This window comes from Verticillium nonalfalfae (assembly GCF_003724135.2).
Source record: "Verticillium nonalfalfae strain VnAa140/NRRL 66861 chromosome Unknown scaffold_67, whole genome shotgun sequence".
Lineage (NCBI taxonomy): Eukaryota > Fungi > Ascomycota > Sordariomycetes > Glomerellales > Plectosphaerellaceae > Verticillium > Verticillium nonalfalfae.
The window spans coordinates 123,867-143,433 of record NW_021167292.1 but is presented as its reverse complement, the minus strand read 5'-3'; the positions used below and the strand labels follow the sequence as shown (position 1 = coordinate 143,433).

The following is a 19,567-nucleotide window of genomic DNA, read 5'->3' as shown; positions in this document are numbered from 1 at the left end:
TGGAGGTTAGAACAGCAAGCACAACTCAGATGGCAGACTTATCTTGCTTCAACATCCTTCGCCGAAGTCGCAAAGTACACTTTGGTCAACGAAAAGCCGTCCTACCGCCACGTTAGTTCGACTTGGACGGAAACCGGCAGAATGCCTAATCAAGGCGTCTTCTGAGCATCTTGACAGCTCCTTTTTCTTCTTTTTCGTTTTCTCCTTGAAATTGACCGATCCGTGGATCTGCTTGGCTCCCAGCAGCGATCAGCAACAACATTGTATCACAACCATGCTTGTTCCAAGACAAGCGTGCCTTGGAAATTTGGGCCGAAGCTGATATACAGTGTCAAGGCCAGCCACACTGCGCCTCCCCCTGATCCACCGACACGAGCGACGTGCAGCAGCGGAAGCCGCGCTGAATGGTCCGCCACGCGATGGCTTGCGTGGCCGCCGAGCCGCACAGTCAAACGCCCCCGCCTACCATACCACGACTGAAAAAGACAGACGACAGCCCTACTCGTCTGCTTTCCATCCGACGTGAGCAGTCGAGGGTTTGTCCATCTTGAAAATAACGTCATTCGATCGGCGCGACGAGAAAAGAGAAAAAAATCACCATGTCGGGAGGCTTCGCCAACGCCGTGTACTACCCCTCGTGGATCGTCTACAAGGGCAAGCCCCCATCATCGTTGAACGTGACCCAGGCGAGCCATGTTCTCTACTCGTTTGTCGGGTACAATTTTCACTTCTTTTCTCTTGTGATGCTTCACATGCTGACCGGTTGAACAGCATCAATGAAGATGGCAGCCTCCGAGTACGTTGACCCACGCTGCTCTATTGATGCAGCAAACACGATGATGACGATGACGATGACGGGCTGACGTCCATCAAGGCTATTGACGAGTGGGCCGACACAGGCGTCGAGGCCGACGGCGAGAAGGGCTGCCTCGCGGCCCTCGCCAAGCTGAAGCGCTCCAACCCGCACCTCAAGACGCTCGTGTCCATCGGCGGCGGCACCGGCAGCGCGCAGTTCCCCGCCATGGCAGCCAACCCGCAGGCCCGCGAGACATTCGCCCGGGCGATCCGCGCCTTCGTCGAGCAGCACGAGCTCGACGGCGTCGACAGTAAGCGTTCCCACCAGGCGCGGCCATGGAAGGCGCCTCTGCCTCTGGACAAGAGCGAGGCATAGCCATGCTGACCAAATGGCGAAACAGTCGACTGGGAGCACCCCAAGAACGCCCGCGAGGGCAACGACTTCTTGCACCTCCTCTACACGATCCGCACGCAGCTGCCGGGCCCGCGCTACCTCCTGACGACGGCGCTGCCGCCGGGCGAGTGGGTGCTCCGCAACATCGACCTCGCGCAGGCGGCGCAGTACCTCGACCTTCTCAACCTTATGGCCTACGACCTCACAGGCGCCTGGACACCCGTCGCCGGCCACCAGGCGCAGCTCCGCGCGCCAGCCCACCTCGCGCACCACGACTGCTGCCGCGCCCACTGCGCCGCCGGCGTCGACTACTGCCTGCGCCAGGGGTTCCCCGGCCGCAAGATCCTGCTGGGCGTGCCGGCGTACGCGCGCTACTTTCCCGGCGCCCAGGCGGCGGGCCACCCGTTCTCCGACGCCGGCGAGATGAACTATTGCGACTTTCCGGCGGCCTGGGTGGAGCAGGCGCGCGTCGACGAGGAGGCGGCGGCGGCGTGGCACGTCGATCCCGACAAGGGGTTCGCGAGCTTCGACACGCCGGCGAGCGTCCGCATCAAGGCGCGCTGGGTCAGGGAGAGGCAGCTCGGCGGGCTCATGTACTGGACAGGCTCGGCGGACCGGCCGGGCAGGGAGAGTCTTGTGAGCGCTGGGTATCTGGAGATGCACGGGTATGCGCCGCTGTAGGTGCCTGCATGTTGTTTCTTTCTCCCCTTATTTTCTGAATACCACGAATCAGGTCATCATTGCCATGAACAAATCGACTCGCCAATAAAATCGATACCCTTGATCAAAGTGAACCTGAGGCTCTGCCAGAACCGTCTTGATTTTTCAGCAAACCCCGTTCCCATTGGCGCCCACCGCGCGCGATCTCATGGTGCCCCAAGCGCGCGCAAACAGGCCCCAGCGCCCTCTCCCCCGAGAGCCTCTATAAAAGTCGACCGTCCTGCCCGCCCTTTTCCCTTTTCCTCTTTTCTTCTTCATGTCGACAATACTTCAGTACGCCGCCCCCTACAGCTAGCTGCCTTCTCCGAAAGCAGCAGTCGCTAACGAAGCACAGGAGAATCATTTCTATAGTATTCGACCTACTCTGGGTTCTCCAAAAGAGCCACAGATCCCACCCTGGTTGATGATGTATATCCTCGACACCCTAGAGTGAATGGCTCTGGTTGCCCTCGCACTGCCTGCAAAGGTGGCGGCTCTCTCCTTCTGGGAGGAGCTGTACAGAGGGCGTTTGATGATCTCGTCCCTGTCTTGCGGTCTTGCCCTTGGGCGCGCGCGTGGGGTGGGTGTTGACGGACGTCTGACAGGCGTGTTCTTTTTTCTGCTTTTTCATTACTGCTGGGCGTGTCCTGGTTGTGAAGAAGAGGTAGAAACGAAGAGATCGGATCGGGTTGCATATCTGGACGAACATCAAATTTATTTTGCCCCACATTGCGAACTCTGTCAGGGCACGTTTCACTCAGCGTCCACCGTATTAAATTGAAGAGCCTACCTGAGAATAGGTTCGGGACTGAGATCATCAATTCGATGGAACCCATCGCTGGACACATAACTAATTTTTCCCTTTCCGCTTGAGTTGAATCATCTCGCCGGTTGACTCTCGATGCCTTTGACCACCAGACTAAACTAGATAGGTCGCGAGCCCTTAGCCTGCAGGGACAAGTGTCGTGCCGGTACTCCCGCCTGCCTGCCACGAAGCCTACCCCTCGATACAAGTCCGTTTTTTCCACCGGATGTTGTTGACACTTTCTTTCTATGGGACATTTCAAACCATCAGTGTCGTTTAGGAAGATGAATCAATGCAGAAAGATCATGCGTTGAACAAGCCACGATCGTCTACAGGACAGCCTGTTGTGCCAAGAAAACCAAGCTCCTCCGTGCAACAGCCTCATAAGAGCTAGACTGATATGGCTGCTGAAATCCCTAGTGCCGGCAACATGACTTACTTCTTCGAGCTATTCAAATTCTCGTCACACTCGTACAACACCCGGATCGATCTTTTCTGCATCCACGACGTCGTCCGCTCCCTAATCGACTGATACCGTAGAACCAGTGTACGAAGAGCCGAATTCTCCATTCGGACTCGCATCAGCAATGTTCAAAAGAGGACAGGTACAGTACTTGTCAGATTCCAGAGTCTGGAATAAAATGGAATGACCAGAGCCTGGAGTGAGCCCAATGTCTGGCCTCAAAGCTTCGGGAACTGGCCCTACTCCGGCTCGGCTACTGACCTCCATGCCTAACCGTAGGCACCTTATCAGCTAATCTCTCCAGCGCAAGGTAACATGCAGACAAGCTAGAAAGAAGCAGCTTCTTATACAAATATTTTGTAAAGGATTCGACTTGCTTCGGGTGCTATTATCTTTCGTCTGACCGAAGTAACGAGAACTTCAATAAGTCTTGCCGTCAAAGTCACGGGCCGCCGTGATCACATCAGCCGCCAATAGGGCGCAGACGTCTACAGTACAATGCGACGCAAGGGAAGACACTCCGAAAGTAGCTCCTTGAACGAACCACTTTGGCCGACACCTAAACTTCAGGTGGAGATGAATTACACAGTGGCGAGAGAAACCGCCTAGCTGATGATCTTACGATTCAGACGCTCTTCTCAGAGCACGGACCGACAAAGATGTCGCGGCTTGTGATGGCTATCAGCAGCCTTGTATCTCAAAGGGAAGCAGAAACGGCGGAAACGGCAGAAACGACTACGACTTTGTTCGCAATGAAAAGGCTGCATCAGCCCATCGCCAACTGCTCTCACGTTTGACTCCGACCAGATCCACGCACCATACCTATAGGTCGGGTGAAATGATTCCTAGAGCCGTTAGTTGACGCAGTGCCGCCTGGCGAGGCATCAATCGAGGACCTGTACGATGCTGTACCTACATCGCGGCTTTTCCTGCAAACTTCGATAGATCCAAACTCAGCTGGACTTCTTTCAATAATTCCGATGCGCTCGGCTCCGACCACGGGTCGGTGCATCAGCTCTCGGTGCATGGGTTTCCCCGCAGCTGCTCCAAGCTACACTCACCCAGCTACGGGGTAGTCAATTCATAAAACGGAGTAGTCTGTAGTTGAACTAGCCAATCCACGGCAATGCGAGGTCAGCAAAGATCTCGACAACACTGCTCGCGGCTCGGCCCTGCTGCGAGGCTACGTAAACCTACTCTCGAAATTTCTTCATCTTGAGACGCTCGAAGCGTTCTCAAGTGGCCTGCCCGACGGAGCCATGTTGTCACCCACACGAAGCGCTCTGCGCTTCGGGCGAGCATCGACGTCGCGGTCCCCAGCACTTGTTCGATGGCTGACGACGCCAACTAGGCAAGCTCATATGAGCCCTCTTGAGCCCGTTGGTTTTACAAAACTCCCACCACAGACTCACAACATACTCACCTCGAATTCGGTAGTATAATAGCCTAGATTACGGTAGCCGATTACAATCGCTTCGCAACGTTCAAAAGAATCATCGCCGCCCTCTCACGCTCTCGGAAAAAATACTTTACAGTCACCTTATTTCTGACCAACACGAATGGTCTCTTCAGAGCATCGAACGAGGCAAGACAATCCTTCAATTGAGACCTGACCGCGTAGCATGCCACGACGCTACCGCCACGATGGCTCTCCTCCAATTCATCAGTGCTGGCCTTCCTCGAGTTCAAGTACCTACTACGGTGCATAGCGATCACCTTGTTGTCGCGGAGTATGGAGCAGAGGAAGACCTTTCACGCGCAGCGAACGAACATAGTGAGATCTACTCGTTCCTGGGGAGCGCGGCGAAGAAGTATGGCATTGGGTATTGGAAGCCCGGTGCAGGCATCATCCATACGACGATCTTCGAAAATTATGCCTTTCCCGGTGGACTCATCATCGGTACCGACTCTCATACCCCTAACGCTGCTGGTATGGGAATGGTGGGCATTGGCGTCGGTGGCTCGGACGCTGTCGACGCTATGGCTGGTATGCCTTGGGAGCTGGTCTGTCCCCAAGTCATTGGCGTGCACCTCACCGGCGCGCTCAACGGTTGGGCTTCTTCTAAGGATATCATCTGTAAGCTTGCCGGTATTCTCACGGTCTCTGGCGGCAAGGGAAAGATCATCGAATTCTTCGGGCCCGGTACTGAAACCTTGAGCGCGACGGCTATGGCCACTGTGGGGAACATGACCGCGGAGGTGGGCTCGACGTCGTGTGTGTTTCCTTATTCACCCGCCATGTCTCGGTACCTTGTCGCGACCAACCGGGTGGACATTGCAAACCACGCCGATGCTTTCAAGCAGGATCTCCTTACAGCCGATGAGGGAAGTGACCGCTACTACGACGAGATTATCGAAATGGATCTCTCTACACTTGAGCCGCACATCAACGGACCCTTCACTCCTGATCTATCGCACCCGCTTTCCCAGTTTGGGAAGCACGTTGCAAGAAGTTCGTGGCCTGAGGACTTGAGCTGCAGCCTAGTTGGAAGCTGTACGAATAGCTCCTACGAGGACCTGGTCAAGGTTCGCAACCTCGTCTTGCAGGCCAAAGAAGCTGGCATGGACAAGGTCAGGATCCCTTTCCTCGTGGCACCAGGCAGCGAACAGATTCGCGCGACAGCCGAGGCGTCGGGTATCTTGAGCGCCCTACGAGATGCTGGCGCCACGGTACTCAGTAGCTCATGCGGTCCTTGCGTTGGTCAATGGGATCGCAAGGATGTTGATGTGGCCGACGCAGAAATCAATTCAGTCGTTTCGAGCTTCAACCGGAACTTCACAGGCCGCCACGACTCAAACCCAGGCACCCACTCTTTCGTCACGTCCCCGGAGCTTGCTACCATATTTGCCTACGCTGGGAAGCTGACCTTCAATCCCGATACGGATTCGATCCCACTCTCGGCTGCTGTGACTACAGTCTCGGCTGCTGGGACGACAGTCTCGGCTGCTGGGACGACAGCAATACCAAGCTTCAAGTTTATGCCGCCCGAGTCCCATGAACTCCCGACCATCTTCTCTCCAGGCGAGGATAGGTTCCAGCCCCCTGTGCTCACGTCCACCGACGAACTGACGGTGGACATACACCCACACAGCGATCGCTTGCAGCTACTCACACCTTTCATGCCCTGGCAGGATGGCAACGCTAGTGGCATGAATGTTCTCATCAAGGTATCTGGCAAGTGCACAACTGACCATATATCTCCAGCGGGGCCCTGGTACAAGTATCGCGGCCATCTTGAAAATATCAGCAACAACATGCTGCTTGGAGCGACCAATGAATTTCTGCCGGGCGGCTCGTCGACGAGTGTCGGCCGAGCCAGAGAACCCTCCACGGGCGAGGTGAAGCCGGTGCCTGACGTAGCACGGTCGATGCGCGATAAGAGAATGCGATGGTGTATCATAGCCGACGACAACTACGGCGAAGGCAGTTCCAGAGAGCACGCAGCGTTGGAGCCACGATTTCTGGGTGGCACGGCGGTTATTGCGAAAAGTTTTGCACGCATCCACGAAACAAACCTCAAGAAGCAGGGCATGCTGCCGCTGACATTTGACGACCCAGCAGACTACGACAAGATTACTGAGGGTGACACTGTCTCGCTCATTGCCGTTGACGAAGGACAGCTGAAGCCCGGTAAGCCGGTCACCATGAAGGTGCGAAGGAGAGATGGGTCAGCATGGACGGCCCAACTCAACCACTCGTATCACACTCATCAGATCTCGTGGTTGCGAGCCGGGAGCGCGCTGAACCACATGAAAAATACGGTGCTTGGTCAAGTATGAGCTCGTTGGATATGCCATCTATACCTTGTGGACGTTCCCAGTTTGATGGTCAACCACGAACCCCCTTTTCCCCCGGATCTCTGGAATATTCAAGACCTTTTCGTGGTGCAGCAAAGCACTTACGTGATGCAACCGAGATGCATTGACAATTGGTCGACTGATACCATCTTCAGGGTCCCAAAGGAGAGAGATTGCATATTGCAAGTCTCTTCAATTTCGGGCCCGAATCAATTTTGAACATCGTCTCTGCCTGTCGTCTCGGAGGCGGTGGAAAGTGATTTGCGTGCAAGCTGAGCTGGTCCAGCGGAGGTTTTGCCGCGGCTGAATGGTGCTACTAAGCCCCCCAGCTGTGACTGCAGTGCATGCATGGCATGTCTGCGGGAATCGTGCTGAAGTTGTTGAACGCAGGTCCATGCACCAGGAGTAGCGGACCAGTTTGTGCTCTCGACGTCGGAATGAAGACGCGATGAGACAAAGAAACAAAGTTCTCATCAGGTGAGGGCGATATAAAGGTCGTCCAGCGTGAGGATATCGGACGAACTGAAAGGATGTTTCAGAGGCAGGACGATGAAAATGAAGGCACCAGCAAACACTTAGGATGGTGCCTTGGTCCGAATGGCTGACAGTGACGGACGACGGCGGCGGAGGGACCATTTGAGCTTGATTCTGGTAGCGCACAGCATCGCTCTCGACGACCAGTTGGACGCTGCTCTTCTGTTCTCCTGTCTCACGATGGCGCCCAGAAGGCACCTTCGTTTCAACCCCCGTAATGGCTTCCTCCGTCAGCACCCTCGTCGCGCCGTATTGTTGGGGATGCGGCCGGGGCCAGGCAGGTGCAATGGCTTGAGGATCAGGTGGAAGGAGGAGCACCTCCCTTGGAGCACCCCCGGCCTGGTCATGTTCCAAAGGCTAATGAATACGGTAGGCAGGCAGGCAGGCAGGCAGGCAGGCAGGCAGGCAGGCAGGCAGGCAGGCAGGCAGAGCCAGGCAGAGGTCTCAAGCAGGCAGAGGTCTCAATCCAGGGGCAGCACATGGCGGCAGCTGCAGCAGGTAGATCCTGCCAGGGCCGGGCCACCAGGACCAGGCAGGGCAAGACCCCCCCTCCCCCACCCAGATCGAGCACGGCCCACGCCGCACAGCCAATCCGGCTCTTCGGCAGGTCCCAAGATCCAGGGCCTCGTCTCAAGTTGGCCTTTGGTCCCCCCCATTTCGTCCCCTCACCACCAATGCTCGTCAATCGCACCTCCTCTCCCTTCCTCACCACCACCCGCTGCTACAGATTTGGTTTCACACGCCAGCACCTTCGGGCTGTTCAGCCAATGGCCCGCCCATGCACCTCGTTGACAGCCGACGACCAGACGACAGGAACCGCATCATCATGCTCCGTTGCTCCATGGACCAGGCCCCTTCCCTGCGTCGCTCAGTGATCGGACGGGAGATGGACCTCGCCAACCACTGCTGCGACCCCTCTTTGACCTTGCACTCTGTCTTCGAAATGCCCGAGTTGCGCCCCCTCTGGACACCGTTCTCTAGGGCTGATGGTCAGCGGCACAAACGGCGCTTGGATTTTCTTGGGCTTTTGGCCTCGTGAAACGGGCCTTGAAAATGGTGCGTTGGAAACGAAATTGAGGGGAAAGGGGGCGAGCGACAACGTTCGTCTCGTGCTTGCATGACCATGTCCCTGTCGAACTCTGGCGGCATGACGGCCGGCGTATATCTCCCACGCACCGCCGCCCATCCTCCCACCGTCGGAGGATTCTTGGGAGAGTCAGTCGATCATCACGGCTTCGCTCTTTTTGCGCAGCTAGCTCTGTCCAACCACGTTCCTTTCTTTTTCACGCCTTTTCAGTTCCTCTTACCTTCGCTTCTTGAAATCTGCAGTGCAGGTCCCTGTTTACTTCACTTCTCACCTTCACTCGCTCATCAGGTCTACCTCTTCTTTCGCACGCCATCATGCTGTCCCAGCACGTACTTCTCTCGGTGCTCGCCGCCCTCGTCGCGGCGACCCCGACGCCTCGCCGCCGTGCCGTCGAAGCTCTGGATCCCGACGCCACCGCCGAGGCCCACCGACGGGATGACGCTGCTACTCGTGCCTTTGCCAATGTGTCGGTCCAGACTGCCGACGGCCGATGCCTCTTTGTCGACCCCCTGTCCGGTGATTTTCGTGCGAACTTGACCCCCGTGCAGCTCGCCGCCTGCGGATCGACGGAAGGCCAGGGCTGGGATGTCATTACCGCTGGAAAGCACAATGACCAGCCAGGCCAGGTTCTCTTCGTGAACACCTTGGTATGCCGGACCCTCATGCACCAGCAAGGACTCTTTAGCTGATCATGGCAGACTCAAGCATGCCTCAATTTTGACAGCCGTAATGGCCACGTGAACCTTTTCTCCTGTGGCGGCCGCGCGGCTGGCGAGGGCGAGGTCACCGACTCCCAGCTCTTTGCCTATGGAGGCCGCATGGCACTATCTCTGAAGCCGAAGAACGCCGAGGGCCAGTGTCTCGTCGCAAACGGAGACACGCTCGGCGTAGCCGCTTGTGCCGAGGGCGAGACGACGCAGAGGTTCAATATTGGAGGCATGTCTATCCGGTGGAAGCGGAGTCCTCACGGTGCCGGCTTCGGGGCCGGCACTCCCTCGTTTCTAGGGGGTTCAGGCAGCACGGGTGGCCTCCCGAACTTGGGTGATCTTTTCGGTGGTGGCGGCGGAGGCCGGGGACGCGGGGGAGATGGGCGTGGGAAGGGCGGTAACCGCGGCGGAAATGGCAACGGCAACGGCAATGGAAATGGCAATGGCAACGACAACGGTTATGGCAACGGCAACGGTAATGGCAACGGCAACGGTAATGGAGGTGTTATGCCACCTCCCGCTGCCCCCCCCGTTGCTCCTCCCGTCGCCGAGCCCACCCAGCAGCCTACCGCACCGAACGGGGCTCCAACACCAATCTTCTCAACGATAATTCCCGATGGCGGCAACGAAGGCGGCAATGGCAGCGGGAACGATACCGAAGTCCTACCTTGTTCGACAGCGGCCTCCCTTACCAGCTCCACGACTTCAAAGGCTGCCCAGCCCTCGGCGCCCCCGGGTGCACCAACGCCTATCTTCTCCCCCGTTGCCCCCAATAGTGGCAACGATGGAGGTCAAGCCGGTGGAAAGGGGGGCAACGCCGGAAGTAATGGAGGTAATCAAGGCGGCAATAACAACGACGATAACGCAGACACACCCGCTCAGACATCGTCTTGCTCCAAAACCAGAACCAGAAGGACCAGGTCTGCCGCTCAGCCGACCGCTCCACCAACTGCACCCCCCGGCGCCCCGGAGCCTATTTTCTCGACTATTGTTCCTGATGCTGGAAATGGCGAGGATTACAACGGCGGTCATGGTAGTCCTGCGCCGGCTTTGTCCTCGACCACAGGGTCCGACGTATCTCGGGCGCCACCTGCGGCCACAGAGCCACCCACGCAGCCCTCGGCTCCCGAAGCTCCCGAAGGCGCCCCTACACCAATCTTCTCTACCATTGTTGGCGGTGGTGGCGCGGGTGCTGGTGGGGGCAAAGGCGACGGCAACGGCAACGGGAACGGCAACGGCAATGGCAATGGCAATGGCAATGGCAATGGCAACGGCAATGGCAACGGCAAAGGGGAGGAGGACAAGAAGGATGACGCCGGTCCCGAAACACCCGGTTCTACCACACCCGCCAACCCCACGGCTCCGATCCCCGTCTCCCGGGCCGGTGGTACACTCAACCCCACAGCCGCGGCGGAGGCGCACCAATTTGACTCTGGCGCCACCCGTCCCATGCAGTTCGTCTCTCTGCGAGCCTCAACCGGCGAGTGTGTGTCCGTTGATCCCACAGCTGGCGATTTCCGCCAGAACCTGATCCCCCTCGCTCTCGTACCCTGCTCTGGAGCGCCTGAGCAGAAATTCGATTTCATCACGGCTGGTGCCCACAATGATGGTTCCAGGCCAGGATCTGCTCTCGTGGTGAGTGTTGTGACGAACGGCTGTGTGAGCACGGATAGCCGAAGGGCGGCTGATGACAACGTGACCGTATTTTCTTGCGGTGGACGTGCCGGCGGCGAGGGCGAGACGGACGTCGGGCAGCTTGTTGATCTCAAGGGCGCTAAGGAGGGCGAGTCGTTCGTCTGGCAGCCCGCCAACGGTAACGGACAGTGCATTGTTCCTGGGCAGGGCAGGCTCGTACTTGGTGCTTGCGGTGGAGCGGATTCGACCTTTGATATTGTCCATGTTGGGCCTGATGCTAAATAGATTGGTCATGAAGTAGTAAAACTTTGTATTATTCTCATTCCGATGCAGTCATGTCTGCCAAGCCTGTTCTCTTCTTGCATCGAGTACCGAGTTGAAGCCCACGGTCGGGTGCAACGAGTTGACGAAGATGTGAGGTCAATCATGACCGAATTTTCTTGGACATGCGTGACATGCTCGACCTCTTGGCACCGCCCACAGTAGGGCCTCAGCTTGCAGGGCTGGTGTTCATGTATTGGGGTAAAATGCAGTGGTTGGTGTCAGAGCAGAAGATAAAAGTGTCGTATGAACTCAAGTGCATTAGCAGTGCCATGGACATTGTGTCAGGCTTTCGGCAATAGCGCTACAGCCCATGGTTTCCCTTCAATCCGCGCATGCAATTGATGCACATTACGATAAAGGGACACGCGCTGGTATCGACAGGCGTTGCTGTCTTGGATTCTCGTGGGGCGAAGCTTGTCTGAAAGCTTGTACGTGACGAACACTATCAAGCTCACTTTGACTACTGCATTGCAGTTGACGCGCCACTAAATCATTCTGGGCAAGGCTTGTATGGGTACGTATCTTATCTGCGATCACCACGTGCAGCTGCCTGCGGTCTTCGATCTTCCTGCTCCCCTCACTACGGTAGACCTCTGGAGTTTATCTCCTTCACGTCATCATCTTGAACAATTTCCTCTTTCATCAATCGCAGCATCGCTTTCTTCCATACCACGTGGTAGTTATACCCTCTGGAAGGGCCGGGCCGCAACTTGTGACCCTAGCCCAAAGCACGACGACACACGGCCTGACCACTCGCAACCAGTTTCGACCCTGGCCAACGATCTGCGGTTCTGCCATCATCCTGGATGCCAGTAACCCTGCAGAGCACCGCCTCGCGCTCTGTCGGCCATCGTCCGTGAGACAACACTTCTCCAAAACACTCATGTCGCCCACCTCCAACCGTCTCTGCCACGACCTCTTGCGGTCATCACCATAACCAGCCATGGCCGAAGACTCGACGCAGTTTCCTGTCCTCCAGAAGGTCGAGACGGCCCCCGACGAGCTGGTCTCGCCGCACACACAGCCCCTGAAACTCAAGACCACCATCAGCCCCACCCCAGGCCTGGCACATCGCACGAACACGGCCTCTTCCGACCCCGAAACTCCCTTCTCCCCCGTCCGCCGACGTGCCGATTCTCGCGCCAACACATTCCGAGCGGTCGACGATTACGATGATATTGCCTTCGACTTCGAGTCGCACCGCCCAGGCTGGCAGCCCGGCTCTGAGCCCGGCTACGACCCTTCGAAGCCGGACGGAGGACACGCCTCGGTCCCCGCCCTGCACGCCGAGTGCGAGATCACCGTGGCCGACTTTGACGAGGGCCGTGTGGAGAGCCGATCCTTTGGCAACGAGGACTTTATCGAGTACCTGCAGCGGCCGCAGCCCGCCTGGAGCAAGTGTCGCTGGATCAACATCAACGGCCTCAGCTGGGACGTCATCCAGGCCTGCGGTCAGCACAAGGGCCTGCACAAGCTGGCCATTGAGGATATCATGAACACCCGCAACCGTACCAAGACCGACTGGTACCCGAACCACGCCTTTATCCTGCTGACGCTGCAGAAGCTCGTCCGGCTCGTGGATCCTGACAGCGACAGCGACAGCGATTCCGACTCAGACAGGAGCAGCGTTCTCACGAAAAAGTCAGCAAGGGGCTTCATGCGGGCGAAGAGGTGGATGAGCGGCAGCGGCCCGGATGCCGGAGCCATGAAGGACTCTGCAGCCAGGACGGACCCGGAGAGGGCTGCCGTGCCGGCGAAGACGGCGCACATGTCTCGCCGTGACCGTGTCAAGGCCAAGCTCGGGTTCAGCGTCGAAGACCCCGACCTGACGCCAGACGACAGCATTCTCGTCCGTACGCTGCAGCGTTACCATGCCTCGCCGAATGAGGCTCGTACCGACTACATGGAGAAGCACTCGTCGCTGAACTCGCGCGACCTTGCCGTTAGTGCCGAGCAGGTCTCGATCTTTCTCACCTCAGACAACACTGTCATCTCGTTCTTCGAGGTGTCGGCTCGCGACATCGAACGGCCGATTGCGCTGCGTCTGTCTACCCCCGGCACGATTCTGCGGCAGTCGTGTGACGCGTCGCTCCTCGTCCAGGCCATCATTGATGCCATTATCGATCTGGCTCTTCCTCTGACGGCTGTCTACCAAGATGTCATTGGGGATCTCGAGCTCGACGTTCTGACGTCGCCTAGCATCAAGCAGAGCAGACAGTTGTACATCTGCATTTCCGAGATCAACAAAATGCTCACGTTTCTGAATCCGATCGACAATGTGGTCAACGTCTTGCGCGATCACGCGACCGACCTACGTCCCGACATTGCGGCGCGCGAGCTCCATAACCCGGCCTCGGGCGTCATCGTCACGCCTCTGACGCACACGTACCTCGGCGACGTCCTCGATCACTGCGTCATCATCACGGAAGCCATGGAGCAGATCAAGCGCAGCGCCGACAACCTCATTGACCTCATCTTCAACACCATCTCGGCGAACCAGAACGAGAGCATGAAGCAGCTGACTGTCATCACAATCATCTTTCTGCCGTTGACCTTCATCACGGGCTACTTCGGCCAGAACTTTGAGCCGTTCCCACAGCTCGCCTATGGCATTCCTTACTTTTGGAAGATTGCAGCGCCCGTCGTCTGCATCACCGTGACGGTCATGATGCAGGGCTGGATCCGGCAGTGGATCACCAAGATCTTGGCGAGGAGACAGATCGTCGCGGCTAGGAAACGGGGCCAGAGGAAGAGGAGAAAGCAGGCATAGGAGACGCCTGCGAGCGTCATCGGCGGACGGAAGGCGAGCAGTCTGTTTACTCAGGCCGAGGGGCGGAAGTGCTCCGGGTGGTGTGGGGGTTGAAGCAGCATGCACGTCTGCGGCGGTCGTTTGGCGTTTGGGCTTGATACAAGTGCTTTGAGGCTCGTTTGAGTACGATACCCCCTTTCTGTAGCAACTTTGACTGCTTTAATTTGTCTCTGCTTGCTTCTTGCTTGTGGTAGGTGTTGGAATAGGGGCAGGCCTGCGGGCGAGTCCGTTAAGCAGGATCCGTCCGATGTTCGGCGGGGCTCTGCCGCACGTGATGATGACCATTTCAACTTTCTTTTCACTTCTCAGTGACTCGACATGCTCATACCTCACCGTCTCAAAACTCACGCATCACTTTGCCCTCAACGAAGCAGAAAACGCCACACCTAGCATACACTTATTTTTCAATACGTGGCCAAAGTTCCAAATTAAAAATTGTCACACCGCCGAGCACCATGTCCACACAACAACCCATCCCGGCCTCGGACCCCACAACGGAAGCTCACATTACCGACTACCACGCAACCCGCTGCCTCGCCTCCCCGCTCTACGCCTTCCTCCTGTCCCCGGCGGAGCACGGCCTCCGCCTGACCCACGCCTCGCGCGGCCGCGTCATCTTCCGCCTCCCCGTCGCGGCCTGCCACCTCAACGCCGCCGGCGGCCTGCACGGCTCCGTCTCGGCCACCATCGTCGACTGGGCCGGCGGCCTCGCCGTCGCGGCGTGGGACCTGCGCGGCGGCACAGGCGTAAGCGTCGACATCCACGTCAGCTACGTCAGCAGCGTGCGGCTCGGCGAGGAGGTCGAGATTGAGGGCTCCGTGGACAAGGTCGGCGGCAGCCTGGCGTTCACGACCGTCGGCGTGTGGAAGGTGGAGGAGGGCCGGAGGGGAGCCGTTGTGATTACGGGCAGGCATACGAAGTTTGTCCGGGGGAAAGCGCCTGCGAAATAGGCGGTTTTGGGAATCTCGTCGCCGGTGGCCGCAACGACGCGGCGGCTCGGTGGAAACTGGTGTGCAATCGACGCATGATGGACAAGGTTTCTGTCGGGAACTTTCGTCCCCTATGAAGAGTATCTCTTCCTCGGGTTTCGCCTTCGGTTCCACTTCCTCTCCTCTCAAAGGGACTGGCGGTTCTGTTGTTCACATGGATTCTCGGAATATCATTGTTATGAGGACATTATTCGGCAACGCGAGCATTGGCCAGTTCTTTTCTACGACGTTTTCCTCTCATTCGTTTTTCTTGTAGTTTTATTGGAATCCCGTCTGTGTTGACTGGTCTTCCACGTTCCCAATGAATGAGAACGTACCTCTATTCATAGCAAGGAGTAAACAACCAATCCTTCGGTGGTAGCTCCAATCGATAGATGCCACAGATCCAATCAAAGTTACGATAAGGTAGAGCGTCAGAGTCAAAAAGTAGATCAGTGACTTCAATGGTCAAAATCATGCAAGAGCCGTGCAATCGCAAGGGCATAAACATTACTCATTCAAGTCCAAACTATCATCTCTTGGGCTCTGACAACTTCAGTCCTGCTTTGAATGAATCTGCAACTTGTCCAATAATGGCAGCATTGCCAAGCTCAGCAGTAAACATTCATGCGAGCTTGGAGACTTAGCAGTCCATGTCGACGGCCAATCCTTACAGACCGCCTGCCACGCATTTCCCACCATTGAAAGCCGCCGAGGCGGCTGCCCTCCAAACGGCAGAAACATCGTTAACCATCTCTTGCGTGTAGAACAGCCGACAGTCAGCAGCGCGGTAGACATACTGGCTCGGCAGACCGTCGTCGATGTGCTCGGGGAGAATGGCGTCCTTGCCATTGACGACGCCGTCCGTGCTGCGATTGAAGGCGAGTGGGGTGTATCTTTCCAGAGCAGCGCGATCCGAATCGGATACTTTGAACTTGAGTGCGAGCTGGGCATAGAAGTGAATGTCAAAGAACACGATAGCCTGTGGGGCTGAGACGCCGCCGATAGCCTGCATGTCACCCTTGATGGGCCGGCCGCCGATGGCGATTGACTTGACGCCGCCCTGGGTACGCAGGACCTCGGCTAATGTAGAGCACGTAGACATGCAGGTGCCGTCGTGGAGCATGACGATGTTCTCCGGCGCAAAGGGCGGCTCCATGTTGGCCCGGGTTCCATAGCCGCTGAACTCGATCCCGAGGCCAAAAGTTGCGTTGCTGGCCTCCAGAGGGTCCGAAAGATTCCACCGCATAAGAGACGTATAGGGCGTGTCGGCGAAGATTTGGGCCGTAAACTTATCTTCGAAAGATTGGAAATTCAAGTTGGATGTGTTGAGGTCATGCCTCCAGTTGAACCACGTTTCAGCAGCCACAACAATGTCGTCGCTGGGTGTGGTCGCCAGATCCACTCCTGCGACGGCCTCCGAATAGGAGCGTGCAATGGCGTCGAAGCCTGGATTTTTTCGCCAGCGGCCGTTGTCCTGTGGCTTCTGCTGCGGGAAGAGCTGGCCAAATACCTCGTACCCCAGGATGGCGAAGCCGCCGGCGTTGGCCTGCAAGTCGATGATGAGCTTCTTTTTGCCGGCTGCCTTTGCGCTTTTGAAAAAGTCGTCCATAACAGATTGGAACTCTGCTGATGTGTCGGGATCAAAGTTGAGCACTGACAGCACGGCAACATCATCAAGACCATTCCCTTCAAGATAGTACCCAGAGATCACCCCATCGGCGGAGGCCCGTACAGGCTTAGGGTAATCGTCGCCTACTGGCTGGTCGGCACTGGCGGCTTGTGAACTGTCGCTCACAAGCTGGGTCTCGACGGACGAGTCGTCGGTTGCCCGTGGGGAGCAGAACGTTTTGTAAAAGCTGGGACCATCAACTACTCCCGTCATGTTACCCTTGACCAACGCCTGGTTTTCAAAGGTCACTTTGGTTCCGTTGTCGAACGTGAGGGAAGTCTGCGGGCCTTGGTAAACGTATCGGAGCCGGCCACTGCCTGCAAAGTAACCTGAGCTGAGACCGGCTGCAGAGTAAGCAGCCGAATAAAACATGCTGTTGTAAGCAGCGTCTGGGTCGCGGGCCCATGTCACTTGGTAGATGGTGTCCTCGAGGTACTTGACTGGGTCCTGGTCGTTTATCTTTGTGACTGTAGGAGCAGTCGACGGTGATGCGATTACATCCTCTGCGATCAGGTCAATTACAATGTCTTTCTGGTAACGGTTCAAGTCTGAGCAATAGCCTATGCAACGTCACTTACCGTAAAACTTGATTACCGGCAACGAGGTGCCATCCTCGCTAATGGATACCAGAGAGCGCTGTCGTTGCCACTGAAAAGCTCGACTTAGGGCATCTGGGTATACGACCATGTGAGAGTCATGAGCAGGGCCAAAGACGCTCCTGTAGAAGTCGTCCTGGAAAGAATATTCGCTGTCATACTGTCCTGTGGCAACCTTCTGTCGTACTTTTTCCATTGCCGCATAGTAGTCATGAGGAGGAAAGAAGTAATCCGGTGGCGGGTTTGCCTTGTACGTCGGATCGGTCTGCCAGTCAAGATAAGGTGCGATAGAGTCAAGGTAATCTAGCGCAGCCTGCTGACCAAGAGGAACAGACTGGAGACAGCTATGAGCTATCTTGGCTGGGACCACGGGCAAGGCTTGAAGGTCATGGTCAACGGAGCGTTTTGAGTAGGGCGGAAGGGTCTGCCACTCACATGCAGGATCGGCAGCAATCTGCTCAGCCCAAGAAGCGCTCACTGCGGCACATGGTTCCATTGTCCGACTTGCCCTCAGCCTTTGGCCAGGGGTTGTGGGTGTCGCTGAGGCCCCTAGAACCCATGCCACAATCAGAGTCAGGGGCCCAGTGGAGAGGCGAATGTCGCGGAGTCTCATTGTCAAGATGACCAAGATAACACAACTTGGTGAACACAGGAGAAGTAATGGTTTTTAAGTGTTGATAGTGGCGATCAATCAGCAGCAGCTACCCAACTCTTTAAAACAGACTCACTTCATTCAATGGACCTCATCATTTCATGAATCGCTCCCGGACTTCGGGACACCCGGTGATGGGATGATTGAGCTTGTGACCCAGGCGTACGAACACGGAAACGAAGGCAAGGGACCACCACTAGTGATATGCGAGCCGAGACTTTAATATGCTCGCATTCGCACCGCTTGAGGTTGCCAATTTGACAGATTGAGAGTCGATCCGGCTACTTCGGCGCGGCTTGTAATCGGCAGGCAGGGATTCAAATTGGCGGAAAGTCCAACTCCTACCTGTGCTGTCTCACCCGTGCTTTCCGGGTGCCTACTCCGGGGTAGCACAACATCCAAGGACAGAAAGAGAGGTTGCAGCTAAAGGCCAAACTTAAGAGTAGAGATTGAGGGTTGGTCTTGATCTGTTCGTTTAGAGACCAAGTAGCTTAATCGTAGATACGAGTCAGCCCCTTGCCATAGTGAAGTCTTTAGGTTTGTCCACCAGGACCTTGGTGGCCAAGCCACTCGAGAGATAATCCTTAGCTCCACCACCAATGGCACACATTCACTAATTGCAGCTTCCGGCTATCGCGAACAAGCTAGCTAGTGACCAAGGGCACAAGAAGGCCGGCCGGTGTAACCCTTTGCGAAGGTACGTTACAATTAATCTACTCTATGACGCCAAAAGATCAGTTTTGAGGTTCGAATTGGCCTGATAGAAATCGACTGATGGAAAAAGTGTTTAAATGGAATGATTGTTGCCACTGGTGGTGCACGTATCTTTACAGCAGCCATCACTATTTCCTCGGAGGCCGGAGCTGATGAGGATCGGCACCGCCGGAATCGGCACTGGCTCCGAGCGCCACACGGGGGGGCAAGGCCGACAACGCCTGCGTTGATGCTACCGGCTACCGATGGTATGAATCGTTGACTACCTAGTACAAACTCACGAGAGCATAATTTGGCAACCGGATGCCTATGGAACATGCCAAGAGACGCATACCGCTGGCTGTAACGCCCCGCGCTGAACGTGTTTCTTCGGCAGTTACATCAATCACTGCGCAGACTTTTCGAGGTTGAGTCTTAAGCCATCCTCAGTTACGACTCGTCACAAACCTCCGTTGCTCCGCCTGCACAAGCCCACAACGTTCCCCACAAGAGTCATTTCCTACGCCAGGTGTCACACTAAGTAAGAGTGGGATGGCAAAATTAAATCAAAAACATACAACATCAGGGATTCGCTGGTGGTCACCCACCCAACTACTAGTCCGACCCTTACTGGCTTATCTATGGGAGAGCGGACGGGATCCCGAGTTCTCCAGTAGGTATGGTCGTATGTGTTTGTCGGAGGTTGTTTGCAGACTCATAACCCTCCTACAAGAGACCCCCAACCATGAGGATGGAGACGAAGAACAATCTGGCGTGGCCTTGACACCTTGAAGAAATTCGTCCAGCAAACTACACAACTACAGTTCCGGAGTATGAGATATTCTCCAGGGGCTCCATAGAATCATTTTCAGGGTTCCGAAAGCAGTGAGCGATATCAGTATCATTGTTTCTGTCGTTAAAGCGCCGCCTGATCGC

The 19,567-nt window shown here is 56.4% G+C and overlaps 6 protein-coding genes across 6 annotated transcripts; 5 read left to right on the top strand and 1 right to left on the bottom strand.

The window, feature by feature from the left end:
* Positions 1–599: 599 nt before the first annotated feature.
* D7B24_007929 (uncharacterized protein) lies at positions 600–1,870 on the top strand (the record flags this gene model as incomplete). The annotated part of the gene is made up of 3 exons (XM_028642030.1): positions 600–715; positions 829–1,106; positions 1,197–1,870. 3 exons carry the CDS (start codon positions 600–602, stop codon positions 1,868–1,870), a joined length of 1,068 nt encoding a protein of 355 aa, XP_028494089.1.
* Positions 1,871–4,800: 2,930 nt separating this feature from the next.
* On the top strand, positions 4,801–6,936 carry D7B24_007928 (uncharacterized protein; the record flags this gene model as incomplete). Its single annotated transcript, XM_028642029.1, has 1 exon — positions 4,801–6,936. One exon carries the CDS (start codon positions 4,801–4,803, stop codon positions 6,934–6,936), a length of 2,136 nt encoding a protein of 711 aa, XP_028494088.1.
* Positions 6,937–8,889: 1,953 nt separating this feature from the next.
* On the top strand, positions 8,890–11,202 carry D7B24_007927 (uncharacterized protein; the record flags this gene model as incomplete). Its single annotated transcript, XM_028642028.1, has 2 exons — positions 8,890–9,222; positions 9,274–11,202. 2 exons carry the CDS (start codon positions 8,890–8,892, stop codon positions 11,200–11,202), a joined length of 2,262 nt encoding a protein of 753 aa, XP_028494087.1.
* A 982-nt stretch (positions 11,203–12,184) lies between these two features.
* On the top strand, positions 12,185–14,011 carry D7B24_007926 (uncharacterized protein; the record flags this gene model as incomplete). Its single annotated transcript, XM_028642027.1, has 1 exon — positions 12,185–14,011. The coding sequence occupies one exon, from the start codon at positions 12,185–12,187 to the stop codon at positions 14,009–14,011; it is 1,827 nt and encodes a 608-aa protein (XP_028494086.1).
* A 494-nt stretch (positions 14,012–14,505) lies between these two features.
* Positions 14,506–15,000, top strand: D7B24_007925 (uncharacterized protein; the record flags this gene model as incomplete). Its single annotated transcript, XM_028642026.1, has 1 exon — positions 14,506–15,000. The coding sequence occupies one exon, from the start codon at positions 14,506–14,508 to the stop codon at positions 14,998–15,000; it is 495 nt and encodes a 164-aa protein (XP_028494085.1).
* Positions 15,001–15,688: 688 nt separating this feature from the next.
* On the bottom strand, positions 15,689–17,899 carry D7B24_007924 (uncharacterized protein; the record flags this gene model as incomplete). Its single annotated transcript, XM_028642025.1, has 3 exons — positions 15,689–17,193; positions 17,269–17,664; positions 17,722–17,899. The coding sequence occupies 3 exons, from the start codon at positions 17,897–17,899 to the stop codon at positions 15,689–15,691; spliced, it is 2,079 nt and encodes a 692-aa protein (XP_028494084.1).
* Between the last annotated feature and the right edge of the window lie 1,668 nt (positions 17,900–19,567).